Source organism: Mastacembelus armatus, chromosome 3 (genome assembly GCF_900324485.2).
Source record: "Mastacembelus armatus chromosome 3, fMasArm1.2, whole genome shotgun sequence".
NCBI lineage: Eukaryota > Metazoa > Chordata > Actinopteri > Synbranchiformes > Mastacembelidae > Mastacembelus > Mastacembelus armatus.
In genome coordinates, this window is record NC_046635.1 from 16782734 (window position 1) to 16801939 (window position 19206).

Here is a 19206-nt window from a genome sequence, read left to right on the forward strand (position 1 = left end):
AGTGAGTGTGAGTGTGTCTCTATATGGCCCTCTGATGGACTGGTGACCTGTCTAGGGTGTACCCTTGCCTTTCACCCAAAGACAGGGAATAGGTTCCAGCAGATCCCCGTCACCCTATTTAGGAATAAGCGGGTTAAGATAATGGATGGATGGATGTTACTGGAACCAAAGTGTGGTGTTAAATGAAAGGATGGTGCATTAAAAAAAAATCTTATAAAAAATAAACTGGTGTTACACAAAACTTATGAGGTGTTGAACACAAAGAAAAGCAACACTGCTGCAGTGGCAAAGGAGGGGGCACTGGCATTGGAGAAAACTGCTGCTCAAGTCAATGCATAAGTTTGAAAAACAGGTACATTATGCATCATTCATTCATTTAACACCACACCTTTTCCACTTACTAAGTAATGTAACATATACACTTCAACTGTTTGGAAAATGTGAAAACCAAAATTACCCATAAATGTCATGTATATTAAGACAGAAGTCTTATTTTAATAGCAAATTTGTTTTTATTTATGATGCCCATACAAAGCATAACACTCCAAAATAGCTTGTCACATGCACAAGACACCTAAACTCTCATAAACGTGAAAAAACAAGTCTGAAGTGAGATCAACATTACCACATCGGGAATTAAACAATTTCAGTCCACACAAGCAAAAATAAAATTGATTCAAAATACCAAACCTTTCAGATTTGTTAACTAACCAGCAGCTGTTCAGTTTCATGGAGTAACTCATTTTCTGTGCACCAATAGCAAGATGCATTTTCTGACAAGGGTTAAAGCGAACATTTGGATAAGTGAACTGTCTTGAATTCAGCAAGATAATGTGATTATAATCAAACTATTAACTGTCAAGTACCAAAGCAATCAAGATCTTATCCAACAGGCGCAGCCAGGATAGGCAAGCATGCATGTGCATACACAGCAGGTTTCTACTCTATTGACAGCTTCACTCCATTGAACCAGAAAAACACATGTACAACTACAATGTTAGCACTACTGATGGAGTAATCTTCTTGCACAAGGCTACTGTATGTTACATGGGCAACACTTACAAAGGCTGTTAGAGCTGAAATTATTTTTAAAGAACAGTTTAGGTTTAATACAGTTCATTACATCTGTAGTACTGTTTTCCACCTACCGTGCCTAGCCAATCCTTGATGTGCCACAATAAATTTTCTCTGGTATCATTAGTGTTAATACTATGAAGCTATCAGCCTACTCTACTGTGTCTGCTAAATAACATGGGTCAGATATTTTTGACCCATGTTTAAGATAATCCAGGGTAGACTCCAGCATACGTGTGGCATCTAGTGACAGTATAGTTTTGTAGTTGCTGGGGATACAGTATTATTAGAGAATTTTTGCATTTAATTAATACATGTACAGGTCATTTGTGAAAAGAGAAAAAAAAAAAAATCACTAATTAGTCTTTGTTGGGATAATAATGTCACTGATGGTGTACATTGGTGGAGAGGCCATTTTTATTTAGTTAGGTACAAATATTAATGAAATATACTACCAGTCAAAAGTCTGGACACACTTTCTCTCTTTTTTTTTTTGAACTGAATGAGACGTTTCTGGTAGTGTATCTGTGTTCAAAAATAGGGAGTGAACCAAATTATGATGTTATATAATGTTAGCAGAGCAACAGACAATGGTTCTGTTACTGTCCTTGGCGAGGAAACACTGCCACAGTTGTGCTTTTTGTCTATCAAGCATAAGGTTAATAGTACATTAAAGCCAACAAGAGAGTGGGAAGTTTCTGAACAAATGAAGCAGATTCATGTTGAAAATACCATCAAAGGTGGTGTTACAACTTCATTTAGTCAATGATCCTGTGATTAATTAGCTCTCTTCTGAAGTTACAAACTTCCCAATGTTTATTATGCATATTAGTAAGTGCTGAGAAAAACCTGGAGTATGGCATCACAGATGGTGCAAACATTAGATGACAGAGAACTGGATTCCATGTTTGTTGAGGCGGCTGATCAGTGTGGTTTTTGCAAAAGCAGCTGCTGGAGTATAAACCCCTCCTCTGGAATTGGGGTATAAACATAAGAATTGAATTAAACTTAATTCCAAACCCAAGTCTCACACAATTTATTATGTGACATCTATATTATGAACAGATCTGCTCTTAATCTAATAAAGAAATGGCATTAACATTAATTTATTTATCATAGATTTTCTATGGGGTCTGTATTTGCATTAAATTTTGAGTATGATAACTCACTTCTTGGGCAAGGCTGTGGATTCGTTGAGGACTGTTAAAGCAGCCTGTACCATGGCAATTGGCGTGGCCACATATCCACACTCTGAGTAATAGAGAGAATAAAATAACAGAAACAAGAGACAAACATATACACACAATTCTGGTTGTGTTTTCAAATTTTGATACCTGAATATTTGATACAGTATTATAGGATTCAAGTGATAGCACATTTGCAAATACACATTCTAGATGAAAACTTGTCCTATACTAAGAGTTTCACCATTCATTTACCTGGTCCCTGAACCAGCGTACGAATTTTGGCATTAGGTTTTCCCTGGCAAGGGTCCTCTCCCTCTGTGTAGCCTTCTCCATAGAAGGCAAACTGGAAGGATGAGGCTTCCATCTAATAGACACATGGGGACACACATACTTTAATACATATCACAAAACAGAGCCTCCTTTTATTAGCAAACTTTTTTTTTTTAAAGTAAGGCTTTTTTGCAATGCATAACGAGAATCAGTGTTGGGTATTGAGTGTACAGGCCTCTCACTATTTTACCTGCTTTCTAGTTGGTCCAGCCTTGGAGAAAAGTCCAAAGGAGAATAACTCTGGGTGCTGTGGGACAGACACACATTACCACCAAAATCTTTCCAGCACACAGTATGTAGACTTGTGAAACATAAGTTGTATGTCACTTGTATTTTATTTTATTTTTTTTAAATACATGCCAATATTTAGTTACCTTGATGAGCAGGTTGCGTCCAAAACTGAACTTGACTAAGAACCAAAACATCATGCCAGCAAACAATAACTTGATAACATTCCCAATAGTTCCAATTCCTGCATATGCTCCATATTGGACCTAGGGTTGACGTAAAAAAAATATTTAATGCACTTGAAACAAAGCAGAGGCAGTAATACGCACTTTCACGTGGTGAATCTTAATCTAAGCAACACTATTAAGGATGTATTCCTACACTGTGAGCTCTTATAAAAATTACAAGATTAAGAAAAATAATAGTTTGACATAGCTATAATCATTATTCATCATAAACTAGAGGCTGGATAATCACACTATAATCACAATTTTTCCATTTGAACATGCTCAGTGGATTGGAAAACCCTGAAAAAAAAAAATAAATCTATAACCGTTATTCATCACTTGTGACAGTGGTGATGATGCATTCACAAAAAATTAACTCAAAGTAAGTATAAGTAAACAGCACACGGGATGTGAGAAAAGAAAGGCAGAAACAACCAAAGACTGACCGGCATGGCCTGATGTTCCTCTGCCAGAAAACGCTGAGTTCTCTTAACAACAGAGGGATCAGAGCCCATGAAGGGCACCGTATATTGCTGGATGTCATTACTGAAGAACAATGCACCCCTACAAACAAACACAACAAACACACACGCACAAAATACATGCTGAGAACTCATTGATTTGCAAAAAAGTCTGTGGGGCAAACTGTACTAATTACATCCTTTGTCTATCTCCATCCTTTTATTGAGTCTTTCCATATTGTGGACTGTTTAATAACCAAAATCCAAAATCATAAACATTGTAAGAAATATTTCTTTACCTTATGTATTTATCTAGAAAAAAAACCTCTTTTTAAACTGTCAAATATCAATATTCATCTTAGACCTATAAATCAAAAGTGCTACTGATGTGTTATTTTCTGTCTTTTCCTAAATAAAAGATGTGGAAATGGAAAAGAAAGGAAACAGAGGTAAAGTTTTTAGGTAAAGGATTTGATTTATAAAAAAAAAAAGCAAAAAAAAAAGAAAACATTACTTTTCTACACACCTGCGTTTGAGCTTTGAGCCAACAGTTGGGAGAGGTTTGTGATTAAACTTCCTCCTAAGACTCTGGAGCTTCTGGCTGTCAGCTAAACCATAGATGGCTGACTGCCATGTGCCATCATGGATACATCCACCCTGACACAGGATGACAGAGAGAAACACACATAAAAGAGAAAATATGGGGTAAATGAGGAAAAACATGATGTATTTGAGGTAAGGAAACAAATATTGTACCCCATAAATATAAGAAATTAGTGTACAGAAATAGAAAAGAATAGGAGATAAAGGAATGTGAGTAATCAAGTCCATGCAACAGGACTTAATGTAGTTACATACATCAGGTCCAGTGCTGACAGTCAGGAAGCTCTCCACTGCAGTCAGTGTACCTGGGGAATGAACACACAAACAGACGCACGCACACACACAGTCATGCCTCACTTCATAGTTGTAAGAACACTAAACACTAACATAATGTATTCCCTAGACCCCAACTCCAGCCCCCAACAAGCCCAAAATGTCCACACCATAGTATCATAGTAAAACAAGTCCACACAACTACTGAAAGACATGTATATGCGCACACACACACACACACACACACACACACACACACACAATGTTTGTCAGTATGGGCATACCCTTGAATTGGTCCCTGGTGTAGAGGACTCCCATGTCTGCAGGTATGGAGTCAAATCCACAGCTCCCAATGATGTATACACCATTATCAGCTGCCTGGCTGCTGTAGTTCAGCTGCATGCCCTCCAGAAACTGTATACCATTAGGGAGACGCACGCACGCGCACACACACGCACAAATGAGTTGAACCGCAAGTAGAAACACACTTGTAATAAGGCTAATATTGCCTTTATGCTAATGTGGTGGGGTGTTTTGTATAGTTGGTGGGATTGCTGAGTTTTTACTATTATTATTATTCCATACTCTTATTCCATGTATTATCAATACTATTATTATTACAAAATGCATACAAGGACATACAAACATATACTAACATTTCCAGTCTTAATACTGCTCCCCTTCTTCATTCAAAATGTTATCAGTGCAGTTTAAAGTTCCAAGGTTGTTCACATGTCCTTTTTGACTTGGAGAAGGCATTTGACCATGTCCCTCATGGCATCCCGTGGGAGGTGCTCTGGGAGTATGGGGTCTGGGGCCCTCTGCTAAGGGCTATCTGGTCTCTGTACGAACGGAGCAGGACCTTGGTTTGCATTGCCGGCAGTAAGTCAGACCTGTTCCCAGTGCATGTCAGACTTCAGCAGGGCTGCCTTTGTCACCGGTTCTGTTCATTTATTTTTATGAACAAAATTTCTAGGTGCAGCCAGGGGCCGACAGGAGTCCAGTTTGGGGACCACAGGATTCCATCTCTGCTTTTTGCAGATGATGTTGTCCTCTTGGCTTCACTGAGCCAGGACCTTTAGTGTGCACTGGTGGGGTTTGCAGCCGAGGGATGAGAATCAGCACCTGCAAGTCCGAGGCCATGGTTCTCAACCGGAAAAAGGTGGCTTGCACTCTCCAGTTCGGAGGAGAGATCCTGCCTCAAGTGGAGGAGTTTAAGTGTCTTGGGGTCTTGTTCACAAGAGGTCTTCTTATGAAGAGAGCAATTGCAAACCAAGATACACCTTTAAAAACACAATCCTCAATTTAGCTCGTTGGAGTGCTGATATGTTTCTTTGACGATACGTCCAAGCGCATCAGTAGATGTATATAAAAAAAAAAACCTGCTGGGCCTGAAGAATCATTAGGCCAAGATCAGGTGTGTGGTGAGAGTGCAGCCACAGAAACGCACAGGAAGCAATCCCGGTAAGAAGGAGGAAGAGCCAGGCTGGGAGACACCTCACAGCGTCCAGAATCTCCAAGTTCCAGAGGTCCAGGCACCACGCACACAACACATCAAGTGTGGGTGAAGTGGCCTCCAGCCAGCAAAACAAGTGAGCGGCACCAGTTTGACGATGACATAAACAGCATCCTGGAAGCACAATGAAGGGGGGAGTATACAGGAAACTCTAACTCATAGCAATCATGGTGACCACTCTCACTGCTCAGTGTCGAGGGGAAGATATTTTTCAGTACCTTGGCCCAGCGGCTGAACAAGTACCTCCTTAAAATCAGTACATCAACTCCTTGGTACAGAAGGGGGTACCAGAGGTCCCAGGATGCCTGGAGCACAACAGAGTGGTAACACAGGTGATTTGAGAGGCACATGAAGGGAAAGGGGACCTGGCTGTGCTGTGGCTGGACTTAGCAAACGCATAAGGGTAGAGACCACTCTGGATTGGTACCCTGTATCGAGTAACATCAAGGACCTCCATCCAGCTATCCATCCATCCATCCATCCATCCATCCATCCATCCATCTACTTACGCTTATCGGGGGCAGGGTCGCAGGGGCAGTAGCCTAAGCAGGGATACCCAGACTTCCTTTGACTTCGAGCTCTTCCGGGGGGACACCGAGGTGTTTCTAGGACAGCCGAGAGACACAGTCCTCCCTCCAGCATGTACTGGGTCATCCCCGGGGCCTCCTCCCGGTGGGATATATCTGGAACACCTCCCCAGGGAGACGCCGAGGAGGTATCCAGAACAGATGCCCGAGCCACCTCAGCTGGCTCCTCTTGATGTGGAGGAGCAGTGTCTCTACTCTGTGTTCCTCCTGGGTCCCCCACCCTATGTATAAGGGACCACTTGGCCACCGTGTGAAGGAAGCTCATTTCAGCCGCTTGTATCCAAGATCTTGTCCTTTCGGTCATGACCCAAAGTTCATGACCATACCTCCGGTGTCAAGAAGCTCATTATGGATAATTATGACAACTTCAATCTGAAATCAACAAATAAGGACTCCTGGGTAAATTCAAAACCTGGATATATCAGCATGGCATCTTACCCAGGATTCTGTGGCCACTGCTGGTATATGAATTCACACTGTCCACTGTGGAAAGCGTTGAGTGGAGAATCAACAGTCACCTCCAAAGGTGGCTGTGATTACCAAGATCCTTGAGGAGTATTGCTCTCTAAGGCAGAATGAACAAACTTACACTCCCATTTACCAACCAGAGTGAAAAGTTCATGGTAAGCCAATAGAGAGGTGCAGTGATATAGAGAATCCCACAATATGAAAGTCTCCCAGGCTGGCATTGAGGTGAGAACCGGAAAAAAGTGGAGGGCAACAGAAGCAGGTGACCTGGCAGAATCACAACTGCGCCACAGAGTGGCAGTTGGCTGTGCAGGACTGTGCAGCATACCATCAGCTGACTACTAGGCAAAGGGGAAAGAGAGGCAGGACATGGTCCAGAAGGAAGTGAGAGCTGGGGTTGAAGAGCTGAGGGCAAGCCAGATGGCGGGGTTGCTTCAGCAGGATGCATGAACCAGATGGGAACAAGCAATGGATCACAAGATCACCTGGGCGGAGCTTTGGAATGCAGAACCGTCTCGCATCAAGTTCCTTGTCCAGTTAGTGCATGATGTCTTGCCAAGCCAAACTAATGTCTTCTGTTGGGGCAAAGCTGAAACACCATCATGTCCTTTGTACCGGGGAAGAGGAACACTGGAGCACACCCTCAGCAGCTGCCTAGAGTACTAGCTGAAGGTCACTACTGCTGGCACTACGACCAGGTGTTAAAGGCAGTTGCCGAATGCATTGGCAGCACTATCGGTCAGGCCAGAGGTCCCCGACAGGTAAGACCCAGCATCTCATTTGTGAAGGTGGGAGAACACCCAAACCCCAAGCTAAAAACCCAGGGGGGCCTCTTGGGATTGGCACAGGACTGGCAGATGAGAGTTGATCTGGAGAAACAGCTCAAATTCCCTGAAAACCACAGAAACCTCTCTAAGGTCAGTTGAAGTCGGGGGGAAGGGGGAAGCGCTGCAGGAAAGTCACTGCCTATGGCCTCCTGGGCATCACTGGAGCGTGGAAAAGGCAAGTCATTAGCAGAGCTTCTGAAGCTGCAGAGGGTGCTTTGCAATGGCTGTGGATCATGAGGAACAAACCGTGGTTAAATGCTGCTTGGACACAGACCAGGAATTGATCACTCCTGGTCGTGTTGCCAGGACGAGGGGGTCTAAAGTTGAAAGACACAAAACCCCCAATGACCCCTGGTATAATCACTGATAATGTGTCCAAGCGCACTGGTAGATGTATATTACAACCTATTTCAGACATGCTGCATCGCACAGACTGGCATTTGACAGTGATGGACCACTGCTGTCATGCAGCCAAGTGAGATATAACTTTGTCTGATAGGCTACAGCATGAAACTAAGCATGTCTCCTATTTAGTCCAAACACCAACAATAGCAAAGCTGAATGTTAGGACAGCTGCAGGCCAACAACCATGCAAGGTCCACAGAAAACATGCAGGTGGATAAGGCAATAATGTAACATATTATGTAAAAGGAATAGTTGAGGAAAGTAAGTGACTTCTACACAACCCATCTATATTGTTTAAAGGTATATATGTTTCAGTTAAAGTTAACATGCATGTAATTTAAGGCATCTGTCATGTTAGTTGGAGTTACAATGCAGCAATACAGTGCTGCACACTAAAAATCAGATTTAAATATGTACCCAGTATGAGGTCAATACAGCAGTGACGTAATACTAGGTTAAATTAACTCAATAAGGTTGCTGTGACCCAGTGTTGCTTAGTTACTGTATATATTACTGCTGGGTCACTGGAAACCAGATCAAAACAAGCCCATTTTTCTTTTAATATTTTACTGTGGGTACTGGGTAAATTTAATATTACTGTGTCTCTGCTACAGTATATTATCCCAATGCCATCTTTAAGTTTGTATACATACCTGTGGCTCTCCACAGATGTCAATATGGTGGGCTCCATTCTCCACACAGGCTTTGACCACTGGCTCACCATAAAATCTGTACTATAGACACACACACACACACACACACACACACACACACACACACACACACACACACACACACACACACACACACACACACACACACACACACACACACACACACACACACACACACACACACACACAATTTACATAGAAAAAAAGAGTATAAAAACACAAAATCTCTTCTTTTGTCTCAAATATTTGCATCAGTTTGAACCAAGCTCAAGTGCTGCACTGTCCGACAGATCTGTAGGTGAAAGAAAGAATTTACTGTGAATCAACTGGAATGATGCGCAGGATATGAAACAGTGCTGCTAGAATCCTACTCATTCTAACAATAAAACTTGTGTGCAGCCTTCAATGTGTAAATGAAATGTAAATGAAGGCTCATCTCTGTGTGTGTATGCTAGTGTCTGTGTGTGTGTGTGAGAGAGAGAGAAAGACAGAGACAGATAGAAAGCAATACAGGAAGCACAAAGACAAAGACAGAAGATGGTGATATGTTGACCTACTCTAATGTCAAAAGGAGAAGTCAACATGCCTGTGTTGTGAAATAAAGTGAGGAAAAACTAGTTTTCATCACAGGGCAATTTCTCTGTGTTAAACTGATGACATACATATACACTTCTATGGAATCGTCTACTTACAGGCCCCACACAGTTGAGAACAATCACAGCCTTTTTGCACATGGCTGCCAGGGAGTCTGGTTCTTCTACATCTGCCACGATGATGTCCACCTCTGTCCTCAGTTCTGGTTTACCTGTATGTGCACACACAAGCACGCATACACACATGCAGTTGCTGTAATTGGGTCTGGAATGAAATATATCACCACACCTGTCCTTACAGCATCACAATTCAGAGTTCACATACTGTACTTAAAACATTTATGTTATATAATATGTTTAATCTGCTGCATATGAAAGTCAAATGACTTGCTTATTTACACTGCTGACAGTGAAGACATTAGGATTACCCCTTTTGCACTATTACCAAACTAAAAATGCAAAGCAGTTAACACTTAAAATAAAAGCCCTCTGTTGTTTGACTTTCAACAGCTTAACAAAATGTACCATGAAACTGTGTTGATGGATATAAATTATTAAAGTAATAAAAAGTCATAAAGTGAGAATGTGAGAAGATAGGACTGAAGAAAAGTGCTACTGTAATTTCATTTATGCAAATCTGTAAAAAAAAAAAGGAGAGAAAACACAAGACATTTTACATTTAAACACAAAAAAACAGCCTCCGGTGCACACTGAATGGCTGGACAAGCTGACTTGCTAAGCTCTGTAAGCAGAGTGTGTGTATGTTCCATCAGCTGTTGTGCACACCCTGAAAAAAAGCCAAAGAGGAGGAGACAACAGAATAACTTTGTAATCCTCTGGAAACTCAATGAGCTCCCTTAATTTTCCATGTTTGGCGTGTTGCATGGATACAAGCTGTCCTCCTGGAAAATGACTGGCATACTAAATACATTCAGTAGATATTTATGACACATTCCATATTTCTGTTAGAGCTGGAATCTGTTAAAGAGCTGAAATTAAATTACCTGATTATTCAATAAACAGAAAATTCTTTGCCAAGTCAAATAAATTAAGTGGTTTGGTAAAACTCAAGCTTCTCCAAAAAAATGTGTCTTATTTTTCTCTGTTTTGTGTAACAGCTAACTGAATGTCTCATTTTTGGACTGCTGGTTGGATAATAACAAAACATATGAAGATCTCACCATGAAGTCCAGATAATTTTGATATAATGTACCATTAAATGGTTAAATAGATTTATTAATTGCAAAAAATAAAATTACAATACTTATTTGCAGCTCTAATTTCTTATTGAATAAATCCAATACAATCGTTACTGTTGAAACAAAGCTGATGAGAAAATATATTTGGTTACATTTAATTTAAAGTTTGATTGATTACACAGTCAAGAAGAACCATCAATCATTTGCTGCTTACACTTTCCACTAGCTAATGATAATGCTTGCCGCTGTTAATACTCTATAAATACACTATGATTTAATTTCACATTTTTTTGACGCAGTGTTGACACACATCACACTGGGTACACAAGTGATGTATATAATTTTCATTAGTCTATTGTGACTACATCATTTATCTGCCCTTGATTAGAAAACAGTACGTTTAAAAGAAACGGTTGCCTTTTTCTTGTTAATAAGCTGTGTGAGCTTTGGAGTTCAGTCAGAGTCTAAAGTTATGTCAGAATAATTAGCAAGACAGATTGTTATCAGTCTGAGTTAAGGAACGTCTTTTTACTTAAGCAAATTAAAAGAACAGCAGTATACTTAAATTGAAAAATATGCCTGTTGCAGTACCATGAAATCTAGAAACAATGTATATCTAATCTTATTGCTCAAACACATACTGAGGATTCCGGCGGCCTGCTCCACAACTTTTTCTAGCTTCTGCTTGCTCCTGCCAGCCACGGCCCACTTCAGATTCCCCTTGGGACCCTCAGACACAGTCCGGGCTACCTCCTCTACGACAAACTGTCCTGTGAACCCAGAGGCTCCGAAGATTACCAGGTGATATGGCCTGCTGGAGGAGGTTTCAACTAACGCCATCGTGTCAGTGGACAGGGTGGAGGAGCTGAGCCAGACTACTGGGACAGAAGAAGACTGCGTGCAGTTTTGACAGGGCTCTGTTGTCTACTTCCTTAGCAACGTGATGCTAATATGATAATAGAGATTAACAGTGGTAGTATTTATCCACCGAAATACTTCATACAGATAAAGTGCTGTATTAAGTATTGTTAAGTATGTCTTTTGAGCAATTGATATCTTTCCAGTAATGCGTGAGATATCCCGAATTTACGAAATGTTTATTTATTTTTGTTAGCGTGACAACTTCCTCGAGCTTTTGATTGGTCGTTCGTCAGTGACGACTTTAAGATGCGCCTGCCCATGAGTCTGAAAAACAAATTGCGTAGGGTTAGGATGGAGAGTGTTCAATGTCACGGAGTTTTATTGGCGATCAGGCAGCCAAGCTGGAGCATTAAATTTTTGCTGTCATAACATTTTGATATACGGGATATTCTACAATACAGTATGTGTACGTTTTTATCCGATCAGACGATATTAAATGCGTTTCGTGCAGTAGCTTTGAGTAATGTTAGCGTATGGCTAAGAAATTCGATATTCATGGAACTGCTAACTACCTTCATGTTGCAGGAGATAGTAGGACGTGTTATTTTGTGTGTCTGTAGTCGATGACTAAAGTCTTTAAACCGCTTAGGTGACAGTCAGGTACTACGTTCCCAGTGAGAAGCTTCCTTAGGCGAGAAGCTTGCCTCCCCACGTGCTAACTAAACAGACTGGACTCTGTTGGCACACAGGTGCTACAGAGATCTTTGTATTACAACATTGATCTAGATACTAAAAGTCGACAAATTTTAATGGCTGTCATTTATATATCATTTAAATAGGACAAATTCAAGCCATGTGTCAAAAAAGTAAATAGTGACGGGAATAGACTTTAAGAAATGTAATGCATGCACATTAATGCTGCTTAAATGACTGTTACTGCAGATCGTTATTCATCGAACATCTCTTGTACCTTTTTCTTCTCATTCCCTCTAGGCAGTGATCTCTTCAAGAGGTCCCTATACCACCTTCCCCTTTTTCTATCGTTTTATATCTATTGGTCTGCCATGTCCGGCCAGATTTATAGGGTGGTAGAGCTGATGATGCGCTCTGCTTGCTGTCAGACCATCAGAACTAGATCCAGTTTGTTGGCCACTGTGGTTTCCTCAGGTTTCTGCGTTTCTGGTGGTCCTATATTTCATAGACGGTCCTACAGCCTGGATTTGCACTCTTCAGGTCCTGGTCGGGCCACACTTAGTCCAAGTACTCAGCAGCCCCATACAGATAGGACATTCCACTCCTCAGCCCTAATACACAGGAACTCGTCTGCTGTGGCTGTACAGGTAGGCAGTTATCTTTGGCTTTGTTTGATTCTAGATATTAATCTTTCATTACATCAGTGTTTCCCACAGTGTGGGGCACAGAGCTATTGATATAAAAAGTTGTAAGGTTATGTGATTAGATGACTAGATGACAAAGCTGGCAAAGGGTTTCACATAGTCAGTGTTGTCCACAAACAACTGAGTAGGATATAAACAGACCACTGAAGCTCATCTGCAGTCTTTTTCCATATATTGTCCTTGTAGTTGCTATCTTTGTAATTTTTTGTCCTTTTTATCATAAAAAACTTTATTAGCACAAACAAAAATAATAAGATGGTCCGCCATGTTAAATGTTTTTGAGTGATGTTCCAAAAAGCTGCATTATGATTGGTCAGAGGTGTTTCTGTCACCGTTGATGAAATTAACCCGGTGGCGAAAAAAACAATTGCTGCTCTTCACACAGCAAAATTGTGTTGTTGATGTGAAATAGTCTTTTGGCAAGTTTGAATAGTGTTCTCACAATACCAAAATTATGACTTTGATACCAATACCTACTTAAGTATCTTGATACTATATGTGTGCTGCTCAAATTCAGTGTCCTGTAGAGGGTGGAAGGTGTTATTTATGATGACTACCAGTTTTATCCTCATCTTCTTATACCCTCCTGACACATGCACACAAACCAACACACGTGTTGCCTTTTTCTTCCAAACTCCACTGGACTTCTCTTGACCACGTATCTGATACAATGTATAGTAATGTTACAGAACATTCAAACACCACTCAAATCACAGTTTGTCCGGATAAATCTGTCATCGATTACACTACTGGCTAGGCTAACATATTAGCTATGGTGTTTTTACCATTTGCTTTGGTTTCATACCAGAAATATGTGAAATAACTATTCAGTGTCTCAAAAGCATTACTCAAAATCCAACAAACAACTTCACGTTCATTTATTTAAGGCACATGTATTATGACATAGTGTGAATAACGGTAAAAACAAAGTATTTATGATTTATGGCAGTATGTATTGTCAAAAAACAGGCTTACAAATCAATATTGTGGTGCAAGTGAGACAGTTCAGTGGTTGGCATACCAGTTTGAAGCAGCATCTGCTGTTGGGAAATGGTACATCTCTGTGGAAAACTAGTGGCATACCACCAAAGAGTCACTATGTGCCGCTATGGAATTAGCATATACTACTGAAACTGAAGTAGTATGCCATATGCCACTTTACGATCTTGGTGCTGCTGCCCTAGGGGTTGTGGCCCCCACTTTGGGAACCACTGTCCTAGGGGATCCCTTGAATGCCCTTTACCACTTTTCTTACTACTACTGTGGTATTAAGAAGATCTGCTCTGACCCTGCATTATGCTTTGCCCCAGTTGACTGTGGTTAGCTCACAGTGTTTGTTGCTGCTGTTGTGCCCAAAATTTGCCTCAGGGATCATTAAATTTTTGTGTTTTTTTTTTAAATTTTTTTTTAAATATACTGTATCATGATTGAGGTTTTCCACGGTACTTGAACCATTTCATAGAAATCCTGATTTTCTTTGCAGTAAACTTAAAAAATTTAATGACTTTCACTTATGTTATTGATTTCACTCTATATTTGCATTAGGGCCAGTGTCGTCCTTTGTGCCACTATGACTTCCTGGACCTCGGAGTAGTTGAGGAGAATGTTCGACGTGCTCAGGCCTGTAAAAAAATCAGACACTTCATAGTGGACCCAGACCTGGCTAAACTAGTAGCACAGCATATAGGACCTGAGGATGCTAAAACTATTATCTTTGAATGTAACCCAGGTATGTATTTGTAGACTGTATTTTTTCGTGAGTTCATTTGGTGTGTAACTTTCATCTAATTTGGCTTTGTTTTTGACTGGGTTGCCACAGAAAAATGTGTATATATGTTAGTATGATTTATAAGTTTGCAGATAATATATTATTTTCGTCAATGAAACAACAATCAGGCTCTGTTTGTGTCTGTCTTATGTAGGTCCTGGGGTGTTGACTAGGACCTTGCTAAATGCTGGAGCTCAAAGAGTTGTGGCTCTTGAAGGGGATAAGTCCTTCCTACATGATCTACAGGTAACACAAACATCTCTAGGACTAGTCTAGAGGACCCTTTTGTGTACTTATGTGATCTCTTTTCACCCTTTTTAACCTTACCTAAGATGTATCAGATATTATTTTGATAATTCATTTTTCTCCCTCTGATGCAGGAGTTAAATTATGTTTTAATGTTGTAGGAATTAGAGGGTCGTCTTGATGGTCAGCTGGAAGTGGTCCACTGTGACTACTTTAAACTAGACCCAATTGGCAGTGGAAATCTGAAACCCCCTGTCATGTTCAGTGACAAACTTTTCACTGATCTGGGAGTATCGGAATCTAGCTGGACTGATGGTAAGGGAAAAACACATGCACACAAACAGCAACCATCAGTGTTGCTTTGTTGCATATTTATTCTGCTATAGAAAATGTATATAGCACTTTCATATAGTAAGTATTCTAACATTTAGCTGGCCCTGGATTCTAAAATTGAATTTAAATACTAAAACACATTTGATTATTTCTCACATGTTACAAGGATTTAAATCAAAGTTTTTAGAATCAAGAATGGCTCAAACAAAATCACATTGTCAGAAATAGTTTAGTATGTAGCTTTTATGCTATAACACATTTGACTGAATGGAAACTGTGTATTGTATAGTGTACCATCCTCCTAAGTGTGTGTTTTGATAATGGAATAATGTGTATCTCTCTAGGCATCCTGGTGAAGGTGGTGGGTATCCTCCCTCAGCGTAATGAGCGTGGCATGCTGCTGAAGATGGTTTATTCCTTGTTTGAACGGCTGTCTGTCTTCAGATATGGAAGGATAGAGCTCAACCTCTTCATGAGCGAGAAGGAATACTTGGTAAAAGAAGAAAGTAGAAATGAAATCAGTTTGTTGATTAGAGTATAACCTGAGGTGTATTTGAGAAAGCAGGTTTAACAAACTCTAAACTTAAGCTTGAACACTGAGTTGATTAATTCTGAAATGGGAAACTCTGGGTTTTCAGTTCCAAAACAGCTGATCAGTTAGTTCAAGTGGAATTAGAAATTCTTATGCGTTCTTAACAACACAACACATTTTTTGAAAGAACAGCAACATAGCTGCAGGGGCAAATGAGAGAGAATTGCATAGGATTAAATTGTTGTTTGAATCAATGCCTAAGTTAGGAAAAACACAGTTACATTATACATAGTCCTTTTGTTTAACATTGGCCACTTTCTCTTTTAACATTAGGCTACAGATGAAAATGTGGTTTCGAGTTCAAATTATCTCTGTTTCTGGGGCAGAAAATTGTGAGCTTCCCTCAACTCAGGGTTTAACTATTCTGAGTTTTCACTAAATCTGCTTTCTGTAATAACTCTCCTGGTGTGTGTTTGTATACGTGAGGATGAATTTGGCTTCACCCATCCTACTTGCTGTTTTCATTTGAAGTGGTTTTGAGTTCTACACTAAACTACTCCTTCACCTGGTAGTAGAACCACCATCTTGGTGATCAGAATGTATCTGTACTGATAACTACATCACTGATGGATTGATCCTGAGATACACGGTGTCTGGTAGCTTACTTCATGATCTGAATGTGTGTTTATATTTGAGGAAATTATTTAACAGTTATTTCTCCATCAGAAACTGGTATCATGTCCAGGTGAAATGATGCACTACAGAGCCTTCAGTGCCCTCTGGCAGATGGCTTGTGATATTGAACTACTGCATAAGGTACTGTATGAGGGAGCTCGGCAAACCAGTGAGGCTGATGTATAATCTGTAGTTTTCAGTGAAACCAATAAATTTTATTGATACTTATGTCAAGCTGTTGCATAACATTGTTACACGGCATAACATTGCACAACATAAAGAGGGCAAATGTGGTGGAAGTGGTCTTGTACTTGTTAACCCCCTTGTTTCTCTTTACAGGAGCCCTGGGAGTCATTTGTAATATCTTCAAGGCAGAGTAGACCTGGTTCAAAGGGCAAGGTAAGGAAGAGAGCAGACTCTGTAATAGTTATGTAAATTTGAATGGTATAGTGTATTCAAAATATCTCCTCACCACCCTTTGCCTTTTTCTCTCTTCAGCTTCCCAGTGACCACTTGTGCCTGGTGCGTCTGCGTCCACGAGTTGATCTATTCTCTGCAGGCCTCACTCCCTCTAATGCTTCAACTCTACTGATGATGGTCAAACAGTGTCTAGCAAAGAGGAAGGTCAAGCTCATCGACAGGCTCAAGTATGCAATGCACATGCATGGTTGATGAAGCAGGCACATAGGCTTTCAGCCCACACACTACACCTGTTGCATCAAAGAACTAAGCAGAAGACCTTAAGGCATCTTCGCTATAGTTAATATTAGGCTGTTCCAATTTACTCATTTTCTAAGCTCTTCCTTATTCTCCCTGTTTTGTTTTTTTCCCTTCTTTTTTAAGTCTCTGGTCACCAGACAGTGGGAGTAAGCTGTTATCAGAATTGGGAATGCCAGAGGACATACTGACAGGTCATGTATATCCAGAGGAATATCTCCGGCTGTTCCAGCTGATGGACAAGAGCCAGGAGTTCACACAGAGCTGGCTTTATGAGGAGATCCTGGAGAACTCACAGAGAGAGGGTTGGGGCTAAAATCTAGACATGCATGTCACATGTATAGATTCATGAAATTAATACATTAATGCATATGTTTAATATAATGATGTAATATAAATGATGTGTGATGTCTGAAATTGGACACACGAGATGCATACAACTATACATACAGAAACACATAAAATAGTAATAAGTAAAATGTTAATGGAAAGGACACTGCAGAATAACTTCAGTGTGTTTTGTTACTGTAATGACTTTCTGTACCTTAGGATAATGAAGAAATAACTTTAAATGACCCTCTGTTGTCTTGAACCAGGATTCCCATGAGTTCAGATTTGAAACAAAAACACGAGAACAGAAATGTTTCAATTTTAGCCCTCACTATGTCATTCACTGTATCTAACTCTTTGTAAATACAAAATAAAAATTGTTTAGGGAATTGAAAATATTTATACATTGCTGTAGGTTAAAGTCATAAACAGTTAAATTACTTATCAGAAAAATGTATGATGACAACCATGTCAATGTGACAAAAAAAACACACTACACAAACTATGGAGCTAGAACAGTGACCGTTAAATGTTGGCATTGAAAAATAATACTTGGCACTGAAAACAAAATTAGAACTGAAAAATAAAACATTGACATTGAAAAGTACTAATACTTAAATTACAATCATTTCAGTTTTTGTTAATGTAAGTCCCCTCCCACCCCTGACCCCCACCCCAGTGACAATCTGATTTTGAGTTGATAATTGAAATTTACATAACACATTTACATAAGTATTCAGACTGTTTACTCAGTACTTAGTTGAAGCACCTTTGGCAGCAATTACATACTCAAGTCTTTTTGGGTATGACGCAACAAGCTTTGCGCACCTGGATTTGGGGAATTTTCTGCCATTCTTCTTTGCAAATCCTCTCAAGCTTGGTCGGGTTGGATGTGGACAGTCGATTGACGGGATTCAAGTCAGGGCTGAGCTACTCTAGGACATGTTGTCTTGGCTGTGTGCTTAGCGTTACTGTCATATTGGAAGGTGAACCTTTAGCCCTGAGTCTGAGGTCCTGAGCGCTCGGGAACAGGTTTTTATTGAGAATATCTCTGTACTTGCTACATTCAGCTTTCCCTCAACCTTGACCAGTCTCCCACTCTCCCAGTCCCTGCTGCTGAAAAAACACCCCCACAACATGATGCTATCACCACCATGTTTCATTGCTAGGATGGTATTGGGCAGCTGATGAGAAGTGCCTGGTTTCCGTCAGACATAACATTTACAAATTAGTTCATTCAGTCCAATCTTGGTTACATCAGACTTGAGAATCTTGTTCCTCAGTACTTCAGGTGCTTTTTTTGCAAACTGCAAGCAGGCTTTCATGTGTTTTGCACTGAGGAGAGGTTTCTGTCAGCCACTCTGCTATAAAGCCCAGATTGGTGGAGGGCTGCAGTGATGATTATCCTCCTGGAACTTTCTCCCATCTCCACACAGGATCTCTGGTACTCAGTTAGGGTGACCATAAGATTCTTGGTCACATCTCTTACTAATGCCCTTCTTCCCCCAATTGCTCATTTTGCTCAGAGTCCTGGTTGTGCCAAACTTCTTCCATTTGAGTTTATGGAGTATTTTGTGTGTACTCTGTGTCTATCAACAAGCCTGTCTCTAAGCTCTGTAGGCAGTTCCTTTGACCTCAGGGCTTGGTTCTGATATGCATTGCCAGCTGTGAGGCCTTCTTGCCGTATGTGCCTTT

The 19206-nt window shown here is 40.4% G+C and overlaps 2 protein-coding genes across 2 annotated transcripts; one reads left to right on the forward strand and one right to left on the reverse strand.

The window, feature by feature from the left end:
- Positions 1-492: 492 nt before the first annotated feature.
- LOC113122557 (saccharopine dehydrogenase-like oxidoreductase) lies at positions 493-11719 on the reverse strand. Its single transcript, XM_026293984.2, has 12 exons — positions 11294-11719; positions 9553-9665; positions 8840-8920; positions 4668-4797; positions 4366-4415; positions 4034-4164; positions 3493-3610; positions 2966-3085; positions 2782-2838; positions 2514-2625; positions 2244-2325; positions 493-2045 (listed from the first exon to the last, which is right to left on the reverse strand). Exons 1-12 carry the CDS (start codon positions 11490-11492, stop codon positions 1955-1957), a joined length of 1284 nt encoding a protein of 427 aa, XP_026149769.1. The 5' UTR covers positions 11493-11719; the 3' UTR covers positions 493-1954.
- Positions 11720-11830: 111 nt separating this feature from the next.
- tfb2m (transcription factor B2, mitochondrial) lies at positions 11831-18118 on the forward strand. The gene is made up of 10 exons (XM_026293983.1): positions 11831-11973; positions 12507-12853; positions 14456-14639; positions 14833-14924; positions 15086-15239; positions 15602-15750; positions 16516-16605; positions 16804-16863; positions 16963-17111; positions 17308-18118. The coding sequence occupies exons 2-10, from the start codon at positions 12578-12580 to the stop codon at positions 17495-17497; spliced, it is 1344 nt and encodes a 447-aa protein (XP_026149768.1). The 5' UTR covers positions 11831-11973; positions 12507-12577; the 3' UTR covers positions 17498-18118.
- Positions 18119-19206: the final 1088 nt, after the last annotated feature.

Coding starts and splice junctions, on each gene's coding strand:
- LOC113122557 (XM_026293984.2), bottom strand. CDS start 11,492: ATGGCGTTAGTTGAAACCTCCTCCAGCAGGCCATATCACCTGGTAATC. Junction 4,798..8,839: donor ACATCTGTGGAGAGCCACAG/GTATGTATACAA, acceptor AATGGTATACAG/TTTCTGGAGGGCATGCAGCT. Junction 2,839..2,965: donor GACGCAACCTGCTCATCAAG/GTAACTAAATAT, acceptor TCTGTCCCACAG/CACCCAGAGTTATTCTCCTT.
- tfb2m (XM_026293983.1), top strand. CDS start 12,578: ATGTCCGGCCAGATTTATAGGGTGGTAGAGCTGATGATGCGCTCTGCT. Junction 14,640..14,832: donor TATCTTTGAATGTAACCCAG/GTATGTATTTGT, acceptor TGTCTTATGTAG/GTCCTGGGGTGTTGACTAGG. Junction 15,751..16,515: donor TGAGCGAGAAGGAATACTTG/GTAAAAGAAGAA, acceptor TTTCTCCATCAG/AAACTGGTATCATGTCCAGG.